The 13,590-nt window shown below is 43.8% G+C and overlaps 1 protein-coding gene across 1 annotated transcript in view; it reads left to right on the top strand.

Moving 5' to 3' along the window:
- LOC137376798 (echinoderm microtubule-associated protein-like 6) overlaps positions 1 to 13,590 on the top strand; it is a 741,885-nt gene that overhangs the window by 375,347 nt on the left and 352,948 nt on the right. Inside the window, exon 12 of the mRNA XM_068045814.1 lies at positions 9,864 to 10,028. Coding sequence (XP_067901915.1) covers positions 9,864 to 10,028 — 165 coding nt within the window. The remainder of the gene's footprint in view (positions 1 to 9,863; positions 10,029 to 13,590) is intronic.

The raw sequence follows: 13,590 nt of genomic DNA, 5'->3' as shown, positions 1-13,590 counted from the left end.
TAACAATGGTTTTAATGGGGGATTTAAAATTTCACATGGATTGGGATAAGTAGACGAGCTTATGTCAGAAAGGTAGCAAATTCTTGAGTGTGTTCAGAATAGTTTTCTGCAATAATATGTCCTACAACAAACAAGGGGACAGGCCATATTAGATTTAATAATGAGTAATGAGTCATATTTAGTTAACACTCTAAGGGTGTGTGAACATTTATCTAATAGTGATCATAATATGATTGAGCTCAACGTTGTGTTTGAAAGGGAGAAATGCAAAACGGCTACTAAGATATTAGATTTAGGTAAGGCTAACTTCAACGGGATAAGATAGACTGTCCACAGTAAACTGGGAAAATTTGTTAATGGGTAAAAGGGCAGAAGATCAGTGGGAAGTATTTGAAAAAAAATTTTACATGATATAGAACTAGTTTAAACCCCTAAAAGGCAAGAGCTCTACTTGCCAAAAAAAAAAAGCCAAGGACAGGAAACGAGGTGAGGGGTAACCTAAAACTGTGGCAAATGGATTTCAATATTGTTACGACAGGGCAGGAGCAACGTACTGTCAATTTAGTCCCATCACTCCACAGGTCACAGCATATTATTAAAGTTTTCCCACCCAACGGAAAACAGCCAAATTAAATCCGCATGTGACCCCCAGAATAAAACGGACCAAACCAGGTATATTTAGACAACAACAAATTAACTATTCATTAAAACTAAATCTTAAACATTATTAGGATAAACCTATGTTTAAAGACGTTATAACTTCTTATTTTAACCTAACTCCCTTATTCACACACATGCACTCAAAAATTAATGGTTAACCGTTTTTTAAAGAAATGATGTTTTAAAAATTAGTTGTTAAGAATAACTAAATAACTGGGTTAATAAGTCCTTATGGGTTACATTCCTGATGGGTGAGGTATCCAAGTGTAAAACTAATCAAATGCCACTCAAAGTCTCCACATGGATTTGATGAAATAGTCTCTTAGTAGATGGGCATTCAAAACACTACGGCTGTAGCAGACATCAAACAGTTCTTTCAACGATGAGCACAGCAACAGGTCTATTTGAATTTTAAAACTGACAGTCTCTCAGTCAAAACTTTACTTCAGCAATACAAATGGTCTCTTTAAAGAGAAGAGACCTTAGGCAATTCACTTGGCCTATAGCTTCTTGTAGAATTTCTGCTGAGAAATAGACAGCTGTTTTCTTCAATAGCATGCCTTGCTGGTGTCTCTCAAAACTGGTTTCAGCTGCTTTATGCACACAGTTAAATTATTACAGTACACCAGAGAGACCTCTCTCTCCTGCTGTGGCCGAGGAGCAGGTGCAGATGGCATACTGTGCCTCAGAAATCCAAAACTTCTCTCCCTATCTTAAAGGTACACTGTTTTTAACAGTCTTAAAGGCACACTGTTTTAATCTGAGCAGAAAATAAATACAGTTCCATGACAATATTGGAAAATGTGAGGTCATCCACTTTCAACCTAAACAGGAAAGATCAGTGTACGTTTTAAATGGTGAAAAGCTAGAAACAGTGGTTGGGTGTCTATGTATATAGATCATTAAAATGTCATGAACAGGTACGGAAAATAATCAAAAAAGCTAATGGAATGCTGGGCTTTTTATCTGGAGGATGAAAATACAAAGAGGTGGAAGTTATGCCACAGCTATACAAAGCCCTGATTAGACCATACTTGGAGTACTGTGTTCAGTCCTTCACACCGCACCTTAGAAGAGAAATATTGGTTTTGGAGAGAGTGCAGTGTAAATTTGCCAGAATGATACCTGGACTCCAAACTTCAATTACAAGGAGAGATTACGCACACTGGGGCCAGAATTTCATCAAAGCGCAGGATGTCCCTCTGTCAGAACCTAAAGTGGGTCTCTAGTCCACACAGGTGGGCGGCAGGCCCCTGGGCAGCCAATTGAGGGCCAGCAGCTTCGGCAGCACCATCGAGAGAGATGGCCGGTGCTGAGGCTACAGGAAGAAGAAGAGACAGGCCCCGGCAATCGGAGGGGTGCTCCCTCCAGCAGTGATGCCGGAGCTGCAGGGGCGGCTATTGCCATTGGGGGCAGGGGGTGGGTGGGCCCTCTGTGGGCCATGGAGCAACCATAAAGAAGGTTAGGAGATGATTTGATTGAAGTTTCCAAGATATTGAGGAGAACGAATAGGGTGGATAGAGACAAACTATTCCACTGGGCTGGGGGACATAGCCTAAAAATTAGAGCTAGGCCTTTCAGGAATGAGATTGGGAAGCACTCCTACATGCAAAGGGCTGTAAAAATTTGAAACTTTATTCCACAAACAGCCATTGATGCTAAATCAGTTGCTAATTTTAAATCTCCGATTGATTGATTTTTGTTAAGCCAAGGTATTAAGGGATTTAGGTCAAAGGTGGGAATATGGAGTTAGGTCACAGATCAGCCATGATCTTATTAAATGGCAGAACAAGCTCAAGGGGCTAAATGGCCTACCCATGTTCCTATGTTCCTATATTAAAGAGTTGACTTCCTATGAGGCGCAGATCATGGAGCTGCGGGGAAGACTTACCGCTCTGGCAATGTGAGATAGCGCGATGAGTACAGTGCAGTTGGTTAATTGGTGCACACCTAGACAGTTGCTGTGGCTTTCCTGTGAAGCAGTGGACAGCCAGATGTTTCCTTACCCTTCACTGTCTCCTTCATCGCAAGGAGCTATGCTCACCCAATCTTCGCTTATGCCCTCCTTTCCTGCAGATTCATCACAACATTAAGCAGATGATAAATAAGAGAAGGAAGATGATGATGGGAAGGAGCAGGAGGGAAGAAAATTCTAATGATGTTGAAAAGAAAAATTATGTGAGCAACACAAAGGTTCCTTGTCACAGGAGATGACCACATGTTCCTCTGCTCTAAGCCCCTTGATCTCACCCCCTGTGTCAGTTGCTTTTTCATGGTCATGCACCAGCTCAGGTACATGCACCTGAGGGGAGTCAAAGGTGTAAGTGAAGATATGACACTGAGTTATTCACAAGTATGAGGGAGCAGGAAGAGTAAGTAAGCAGGTGAGAATGCTGCCTTTGCCTTTGGAGTCATGGGCGCAGTTCTGTTGGATAGCTGTCTGAAAAGTAGAATGTTTGAGGCACATCACAGCTATGTACAAGCTCTGAGATCAGTCTGAAAGATCTATGGCAACTGACAAGTCTGACAGATGAATGTGATCCACCATTTGTGAGAGCGTGAAGCGTTTTTTTCTTCATGCAACATGTAACAACTACACTGTCATCTGTGGCAGACCCCCACCTTAGAACTGGCCTGGGACTAGTGGGTGCTTCCTCTTCCACTGAAGCTGCCCTGGTGGCAGTAATGGACAGATTAATCAGAACTCTGCATATCAGCTTTCAGGCACTTGGGTCTGGGATGCAGGCCACTGTGTCACAGGACCATTGAGATCCCATAGCAGCTGTTTCACTGATCAGCGTATTAAAGATCCATGGCCCAGAACAATGGTGACGGCTTGAGATGACCTGCATAAGGCTGCCATATCTCCATACAGTAACACATGCTAGGCATCTAGCCTTTCCCCTCAGAGTACGACATGAGTTGTATGTAGGAGACAAGACCAAGCTGCCCAGGCAGGCGCTCAAAGGATGCAACTCACATCAGGTCCTTCCTAGGATCAAGCTGCCCCAGGAGAAGGGCCACCTCAGATCCACGTCTTTTGTACCACAAAAGTAGCCAGCTTTCTCTCTCAATCTTGGTACACAGGTTATTCCTAGAAGATGCATAAAATAAGGGGAAAAGGCATGTTTTCCCAGTGAAGCACAGTGAAGAGGTGGTAAGCCGGCTGCTTATTGCTCTAGAATTGGTTCTAGTTTAAGAGAAGTGCCCTTATTGGGTGCTCATGTTTTCGTGAAGGTCAGAAAGGCTAGCAGGGAAAGAGATCTAAGGTGCTGTGAAGTTCTAGGATGTGAACTGCAGTGAAGGAATTGCTATTTCTCTGAAAGCAGGGGAAATGTGGAAATGACAGTTGCTCCAGAAGGAGTCTATTCAAACAGATGAGGACAATTTATTGATAAGTTTTGTGGATGCCCTTTGCAGCCATTGTTGAGGACCCTGCTAAGTGAGGGTCCTTCTGATGATCCATTCCATGCTCCTGTGCCTCCAAAGCAGCTGGGGCCATCTCCTCAGGAAGTTAACTGTAGAAGCTTGGATTTCTATGTGCATGCCATCTATTGCACTCTGCACTTTGAAGAACCATACAACTTGGTAAAACTGCACGTGCTTCTGCCTATGCCAAACTGGATTAATTTTTCCACCTCTCCTAAAAGGTGTATCAGTTACCTAACCATTGCACATCTGGATGGCAGCCTGGATAATATACAGATGATGTATGACGTTTTAAAGGAATCAGCAGCATAAAAATTAAATGCAATTGGAAATTTCACATCCACAGGCGTAGCTGTCCAAAAAATGATCCTATCTGAAAGGTTTCATGCAGAGATTGACACAGCTCTCCTATAGCCACTTTGTTGAAGCACACTCTTCTCATGCAGAACTCTTCATTGAAGCTGTTACGCTAGTGATGAAATATGAAATGAACTGGAGGATTTATGAAATAAAAGTCAACTGTTGAACTGAACTATAAAAAATGGATACTTTTGTACCGCAGACAAGATGGAGTTGAGGCCAGGTGATCCCTCCTGTACTGTCAAGAACATATTTGTCTTTGAAGACGAAACCCATTATCCACATCTGAATTAGCTTCGGGAAAAACACATTGAAATGGAAATCAGCCCATTCCATGCTAACAACTCCTATCTGCAAGAATGAAGTTAACAAAGATTTTTACAGACAGACTGATTCCGCAGCCAAGGCCAAGATAATAGGTGTGAAATGGGCAAGAACATGGAATATAATATGAGTAAGCGCAAAGTTATCCATTTTGGTAGAAAAAAACAGAAGGACAGAGTATTTCTTAAATGGTGAGAGGTTGGGAAGTGTTGATATCCAAAGGGACCTGGGTGACCTAGTTCATGAATCACTAAAAGATAGCATGCAGGTGCAGCAAGCAATTAGGAAGGTCAATGGTATGTTGGCCTTCATCGCAAGGAGTTTTGAGTACAGGAGTATTAAGTCTTGTTGCAATTGTATAGAGCCTTGGTGAGACTGCACCTGGAGTATTGTGCACAGTTTTGGTCTCCTCATCTAAGGAATGATATACTTGCCATAGAGGGAGTGCAACAGAGATTCACCAGACTAAACCCTGGGATGGTGGGATTGTCTTATGAGGAGAGATTGAGGAAACCGGGCCTGTATTCTCTAGTGTTTGGAAGAGTGAGAGGTGATCTCATTGAAACTTACAAAATTCTTACAGGACATGACAGGGCGGATATAGATAGGATGTTTCCCCTGGCTGGTGAGTCTAGACCAGGGGACATAGTTACAGAATAACAGATAGGGCATTTAACACTGAGATGAGGAGGGATTTCTTCACTTAGAGGGTGGAGAATCTTTGGAATTCTGTACCCCAGAGGGCTGTGAAAGCTCAATCATTGAGCATGCTCAAAACAGAAATTGATAGATATCTGGATATTAATGACATCAAGGGATATGGGGATAGCGCAGGACAGTGGCGTTAAAGTAGATGATCAGCCATGATCTAATTGAATGGCGGAGCAGGCTCATCAGGCTGAATGGCCTACTTCTGTTCCTACGTTCCTACGAAATAGCACTACTTAAGCATAATGGTCCACATTCAGACTCCATCATGTATCAGTGGTTCCCATATCCTGGAACATTGTATGAATCACCCCGGGGAGAGAGCCCTGTGTCACCTGACCAACACCCCACCTTGACAAGTTTGTACCTGAAAAGGTTCTGGAGAGAGAGAGAGGCATAACAGTGAGAGAAAGCCATTCCAACCAGAACAGCTGTGCGACAGTTCCAGCTAAGCAGGAGCCCTGCTGATAACATCTTTTAACAACAGCAGCAGAGAAATTGCAAGGTCACTTTGGAACTCCCCATCTGCAAAAGTAAACCAGGATTTCCATCATCGACTTCGGATTGAGGCTTAAACACAAGGAGCCTGTGACACTTCATTCTTTTCAAGACAACAGACATTCAGGCCTGCACCACTGAAAGATTTCCTCCCAAAAAGCTGCTAAAGATGTTTTTTAGAACAATGAACTAACTCTTACAACATTTGGACTCTATTTGCATTCTACTCTCTTGTGTATGTATGTATGTGAAGGCGTGAGTGGGTGAAGATACGAACATTTTTCGCTTATTGTATAAAAAATAAATATCTTTCTTTTTAATCTATGAGAAAACCTGTCATTTGTCTATTTATTTGACCCTTAAAACACTCAGGAACTAAAATATTATTTTTAAAACACTATCTGCGGTCAGTTGAGAGGTAAAAAGTGAAAGTCACCCACTCCACTTCCTATCTGTCCATACCAAAACCTTTATAAAATCTTTATGGCCTGTAAATTAATTGGTGGGGATAATATCTTGTTCAATCTCAGACTCTAAGGCTATCAGAAAGAAGGTCAGATGTCTTCAGGTACAAAGGACAAAAACTATTCCAAAATATCTCGTAATTTAAGTCATTACTGTTCAAAGCTTCTCCGGGCTGCAGGCTCCAAGGAGAGGTTATATCAGGAATTGATGCTGTTAATACATGCCTCTTTTATTTGGTTCTGAATTAGTTTTTATTTATTGGGGCCACAAGTCACAGGGTTTAGCTGTTTCATGCCAGTCTACCTCATTACCATTTATTATAATGAGCTCTAGGCAGCTTTGGTGCATGCATCATGGGGAAGCCCCAGATCCACACAGAAACAGCAGCTCAGCCAATACAGAGTGGAAACATATTGTAAATGAGTTCCACTCCAATTTGCAGATTTTAGAAAGTAAGGGCAGAATATAGTGGCACCGGCGGCGCTCCCAGCCAAAAGGCGGGGGGAATCCTGCCTCGGCCATTTGGAGGCCCCCCCCACATCCAACAGTGATTTTACAGTGCCATGCCAATTAACAGCCGGGTGCTGGGATCCCCATCCCTTTAAAGATGGGGCTTCTGCCTCCAAGAGCTGCTGGCCAATCACAGGACCCGGGAGTGGTGGCCACTGCCGGTACTGCACCAGGCCTTGGACCCAGGCCCACCACTGGAGACCCGGACCTGAGGTATGTGAGGAGTTGCTGGGTCAATCCAGCAGACCCCGGTGAAGGGTGGGGGGGGCAGGATTGGCATTGAATACAGGGGAGGGGGCTGCAGGGAGGTGAGTTGTTTGCTGGTGGGGGCTCTCCATGGGCCACAGATTTCCTATGGAGGAGGGCTGCCCCCTCCCAAGCCCGCAGGGAGGTCGCCTCGTTTAACTGTGCCCACCAGCAGTGTGGAGATGCCCTTAAATGGCTGTTATTGGGCCCCTTAAGGGCCTCAATTGGTCTCTGGAAGGGTAAGGCTGTCTTTGGTCTACCTCACCCCAACTAAATTGCAGTGCAACGAGAAGGAGCTGGGCCCTCCACACCCCCTCCCAACCCCACCGCCTCCCGTCGCAATTCTATGGGCTCCCCCCACCACCCCCATCTCCTAACCCATCTTTAGGGGGCACATAAAATTCAGCCCTAAAGGTACAATTCCAATGCTCCTCCCATTCTAACCACTTCTTCCCACTCTGTATTTCTGTATTTCTTTCTCTCACATTTATGTGTCAATGGTTTCCCTTAAATGAACCAGTGTTCCCTGCTTCAACCACTCCACCAGCAGCAAGTTCCTTATTCTCACCGCTCTGTATAAAAATTTTCTCCTGATTCATTATGAATCTGTTAGTGGCTATTTTAATTAATGATCCCAGTTCTGGAATGATCACAATCATAGGCCGGAATTTAAGCACCCCCACCCCGCGCAACCCCCAGCAGCAGGCTTGGAGGCTGGGGAGCGTAAATGCCTGTCGCCTATCTGTCCCCGCTGCTATTTAATCAGTGATGGGGGAGGTAGAAGGCATCCCGTCCACCCTTAGGGAAATTGAGGTCCTTAACTGGGCAATTAATGGGCACCTAGGCACCTGTGAAGGCTGCCTAGTACTACCTGGCAATCTCTTTGCGGGCTGATGTGGGGGACCTCCTGATCAGGCACCCTGTGCTCCATGGAGGGCCTGCCCCAGCAGCACGGGCCACCCCTACTGAAACAACCACCCTGACTCTACATTCCGAACCCCCACCCCCACTTGCCGGATCCCAGCTGATTGCCCTTGGCGAGGCCCGACCCCAGTTATCTTTTTGGAGGCCGAAGTCCATGTTCCTCCTCTCCCTGGGTGTAGTTCCAGCAGTGGCCACTGCTGGGACTGAAGAGCTGCAGGCCCTCTGGCTGGCAGCTCTTGGAGGTGGGACGTCGTGCCTCAGAGAGACAGAAGCCACGACTGCAGGCACTTAAGTGCCTGAGCCACACAAAATAGCACCATGGTTTCCAGGGCTCGCAGAGGCAGATCGCCCTGGCTTTCCAGTTATGGGTGGGGCCACCAACTCATCTTGAAATTCCAGCCATAGAATTATGTAGCACAGTAGTAGGCCAATCGATCCATCGTGCCTTTGTCAGTGCATAGAAACAGTTTATCCAAATCTACCCTTGTGAGCCACTTCATAATTTTAAAGACCATAATTAGGCCTCCTCTTAGGCTTCCCTTTTCCAGAAAAAGCACCCCATCCTGCTCAATTATTACTGATAGTTTCATCCTCTCAATTCTGGTAATAACCTTGTAAGTCATTTCTGCACTTTCTATCATGCTTTAATAACTTTTTTTTGTAATATGGAGACCAGAACTACACACAGTACTCCAAATGTGGTCTAACCAAAATTCTGTATGAATTTAACATGAACCACCTGCTTTTGTATTGATAAGCAAGGACTTAGAAAATCTATCCCAGAAAATCATAGACTGTCATTTCACAGAAGCAGGCAACTTATTTCATCAAGTCTGTTGTGGTGTTTTTCTCCACTGATCCACCTAATCTAATTTCACTCTCCTTGCTTTCTCTACCCTTTAATATTCCTTTTTTCAGAGCAACATTCTAATTGCCCTTTGAAATAATGTATAGACTGCTTCAATAATAATTTGTGGCTGAGAATTCCTTATTCCAATCACCCTCTTATCTGAGTATATTTTTCTACTGTCTCCGTAGGGTAGATGCACCTAGAATACATTAGATTCTACCTAGAATACATTAGTTTGTTACTCAACTAAGTGTTATTTTGACTCTAGCCATTATTTAGATTCTTTTGAGTTTCATGCTGATATTTTCTCTGGTCCAGCTCTCCTGATTCCAAAGATACAACAGGGTCATAAAGTACTTCATATGGTAATGAAAGATAATACAGGATGTCAAGGAGTAAGCAAATTTATGTAGCACTTATGGGGCAATGCTAAGCTTATCTTCAGAATAATGCTTCAGAAATAAAAATGTGTGGTATCAGAGCACATTCTTACCTAGTCAGAGGTTATGTTTCATGACAACATCTGTGCAACTATTTTTGAAATATATTCAATTCTCAGCAGCTTTCTTTGATATCAAAATCAACTACGTATAACAAATTCTCACTGCAATTCAGAAGTGTGCATCGATTGATTCGATGTTCTTCACTCATCTGCCAAATCTTTTCTACTGCTATAAAGTGCTTCACTTCTGCTCCTACCACTGATAAAAACAGTGTAAAACCTCTTGGTTTCTTTCCAAATATTTAATTTCTTTGCAGATTTGTGTTTTCTAGTTCCTGGGGGATTTTAACTTCTTTTAAAAGCACTTTTGGTTTTGTCAAAGAAATTTAATTAACCATATCTACTATTTTATTTTTGCTGCATGGTTATCTGTTTCCTTATTTTCAGGAGCAAAATTCCGTAAATATGTTGGACATTCTGCTCATGTGACTAATGTGCGCTGGTCATATGATTTTCAGTGGATAATTAGCACAGGTGGTGCTGATCACTCTGTATTTCAGTGGAGATTTATTCCAGAAGGAGTGTCAAATGGAGAATTTGATGCATCACAAGGTAAGAAAAAGTATATATATGTTATGTTGCAGGATTATTTATGTGTAATTATGGTTGTGTTGTTGGAGCCCAACCATCTCAGCTCCAGGACATCTGCGTAGAAGTGTCCTGGGCCCAACTATTTTCAGCTGCTTCATCAATGACCTTCCTTCCATCGTAAGAATCCAAATGAGGCTGCTTCTCAAATAATAAAGCAGTCCATGCTGGCATGCAACAAAACCTAGACAGCATCCAGCCTTGGTCTGATAAGTGGCAAGTAATGTTTGGGTCACACAAATGCTGGGCGATGAACATCTCCAACAAGAGAGCGACAAACCACATCCCTTTGCCCTTGATGGTCAATGGTACTATCATCACTGAATGCCCCAGCATCATCATCCAGCATGTCACCTGGACCAGCCATATGAATGCCATGGTTACTGTAATAGGACAGAGACTGGGTCTTCTGCTGTGAGTGGCTCACCTCCTGACTCCCTCCTTTCTATCACCCACAAAGAACGGACTTTTTGGAATATTTTCCACTTGCCTGGATGGATGCAGCTGCAACAGCACTCAAGAGGCTTGGCACCATCCACCAGCTTAGATATCCACACCCTCCACCACCAACTTCTTTTCTTCAGTTGTCTTCTTGCTCTTAAAGGTACATCATTGTGTTTGGTGTATATGTTTGTAGGTCACTGTTTCTCCACTGTATTGTATATTGTATATCAATGACATAGGTAGGACTAGGAAAGAGGTTCTGATTAGACAGTTTGAGGAGCTAAGCACAAAATTGAAGAGCTGGACTCAAGGATAATAATCTCCAGATTATTACCCGAGCCGCGTGCCAATTGACAGAGGGCACATAAGATTAGTGAAGTGAATACATGGCTCAAAGACTGGTGTGGGAGAAATGCGTTTCAGTTCATGGAGCACTGGCACCAGTACTGGGGAAAGTGGGGGCTGTACCATTGGGATAGTCTGCACCTGAACTGTGCTTGGACCAGTGTTCTAGTGAACCGTATAACTGGGGAAGTAGAGAGGGCTTTAAACTAAATGGGGGGTGGTGGGGGGGGGGGTGGGGGTGAGGGTTCAAGCTTGGGTAGATATAGCAAATCAAGGGGTAGAGTCAAGGCAGGACAGCAGAATAGAAATATGGGAAATGAAGGTCAGAGAATGGCAGGAAGGGACATAGAGAAAAAGCCTAAGAACACACCAACAGTCAAGACTAGATGTTACAAAGAAAACAAAAAGACAAAACTAAAGACTCTGTATCTGAATGCATGCATAACAAAGTAGACGAATTGAAGTAAGTAAATATTGTTACGACCGGGTGAGGAAGGGGTCTCTGGCTCCCCTCTTGCCCCTTTCCTAGTTTGGCCGTAACAGGGTTTATCTTTTAAAATGCAGTGATTTTAGCTTACCACCTCAGTAAGTCTTTGCTCACTGCTCTCTAATTGTAATTGCCAATGAACTAATCAGACAGATTTTCTTAGGTTTAAACAAGAAAGATGTACCTTTATTAGCCTTATCACTCTAAATCGGTTAAAATTACTAAAATACGTGACGCAACCACGCTCACATGCACATGAGATAAACACACACACAAATAGATACAGAGGGGGAGAAAGAATTGGGGTGGTGTTGAAGTCGAGTTCGTAATAAATGGAATTCAGTTACTGGGTGGTGATGTCCTTGATACAGTGTCCTGAATTGAAGTTAAGGTCTTGGAGTCCACACTGGGCCTCAGTGCACAATTTCAAGCTTGCTTCTCTGGTACCAGAAGGCCGAAGGGAGGTTTCAGTTGTCTTCTTGGTGGTCGCCTGGAAAGTTCCATAGTCTTGAGGCTTATGCTGGCACTGTGGTTTCCTTGAAACTTTGCTGGAGACAGAGAGGTCTTCTCTTTGTTCTTCAGAATTGCAGTCTGTCCTTTCTGTGTGGCACAATTCAAAAAGACCCATTTTGGCCAGCAGGTAGGTCATGTGACCATCTCTTTGTTTGAAACAGCAGCTTCTTCGGGGGTTGCTGGACTTCAAAGCTTTCCGGACACGCGCGGTGGGGGGTAGAATTCTGGCTCTTACACAAGCAAAGGATGTTGATCATCACTATTGCCCAGACCAATCTTGTTAATTGAATCAGTGAGCACTCCCATTGTCTCTCTATTCAACTGTCTCTCAGAATGCAAATGTGCAACCATGATTTCAGCCACTCAGCTCTTTTTTTAATCAAGGTATTTGCAATGTCCAGTAAAAATGGGTTTGAGTAGTGTTCCATATGACAAAATTAATATGCTTCCATTTGGCAGGTGCAATTTCCATCATACCCTTGCTGAATGAAATACGACATTAGGGGAGCATTTCATTATGAGGTAGAAAGAAGAGGAATGCGAACATGCATTTCTCTCATTCATTCAGAACTCTTAAAAATGTTTCAGCCTGACTTTTCTTTGTAGCAGTGCTGCTTTAAACTGCCCTTTTCCTTGAGGCGGGTCTGAGATAGTTATGTGTTGCCCAAGGGGTTTAAAGTTTCTTTGTTATTAGCTTGCAATACATTGGAATGGGAATCCCAATAAACATGTGATTTTTGGGGAGGTTTGGGGTTTACACATTTCCATAATTGTCTAATGTGCCTTTGTTCCTGTTGGGGCCTGCAGGCAGGTTGTTAGATTGCATTAGCTCTGAGTTTGAGCTCTGATCTTGGAAGTCTGTAGTGGGTGGATCCATTCTGACCTCACTTTCAGTGCTCTGGGGAATCATGCAAGTGCTGTTCACTTCAGGGCATTGTTGGTTCCCTTTGCTCCTGACTGTGGGGTGGGGGGGGGGATTCTTTGTAAATCTTCTCTTTGTCCTCTGGGGCATTCCTGCTTGCAAGTATTTGTCCAGATTCCACTGCTGTCCATGCAGCACTTCGACTAGGTGAGGCATCACCTCACGGTTTCTCTGCCCTCTTGAGGACTTTCTTTGTTCCTGCAGGTTTCTGCAAATGCTGTTAGCAGCCTTGGTAGGGTGCTTCTGTTGTCTGCATTTACATAGGAGGATGTGGGGTCTAACTTTTCCAACATTTCGGGGTTGGCTGACTGACAGTAGGGGTTTTCATTTAGGAATCCTCCCAGACCTCTTTGTCCTTTTTGTCCCCTTCCTCACCATCTCTGTGCCAGATCTGTGCCTGTCTGTCCCCTTTTGTTCTTGGTAGGGGTCCCTTACAATTCACCAGCCCTCTGCTGGAGGGTTTCCCAAAAGCTGGTGCAGGAATTAGGGGTGCAGATTTCAATATAGGTTGGGGCTTTCTCACAACCTGGCACATGTGGCAAGTTCTACAGTATTCTACTACATCCTTGTGGAGTTTTGGCTAGTCTAACTGCTGTCTTATGCGGGCTTTGGTTTTTCGTATACTGACATGTATAGCCATTGTAATCTCATGGGCTATTCTTAATATTTCTCTCTGGTACCTCTGCGACAGCACTAACTGGTGAACCACTGTCCACTCTTTGTCCTCAGATCTGTGAGGAGAACTCCATTTCCTCATCAGTACCTCATTCTTTAAATATTAGCAATCAGAGACTCCCTCAGCTTCAATTTTGGTC

The sequence above is a fragment of the Heterodontus francisci genome, chromosome 13, assembly GCF_036365525.1.
Source record: "Heterodontus francisci isolate sHetFra1 chromosome 13, sHetFra1.hap1, whole genome shotgun sequence".
NCBI lineage: Eukaryota > Metazoa > Chordata > Chondrichthyes > Heterodontiformes > Heterodontidae > Heterodontus > Heterodontus francisci.
The sequence above is the reverse complement of the archived record's forward strand: the minus strand, read 5'-3'. Positions and strand labels throughout refer to the sequence as shown.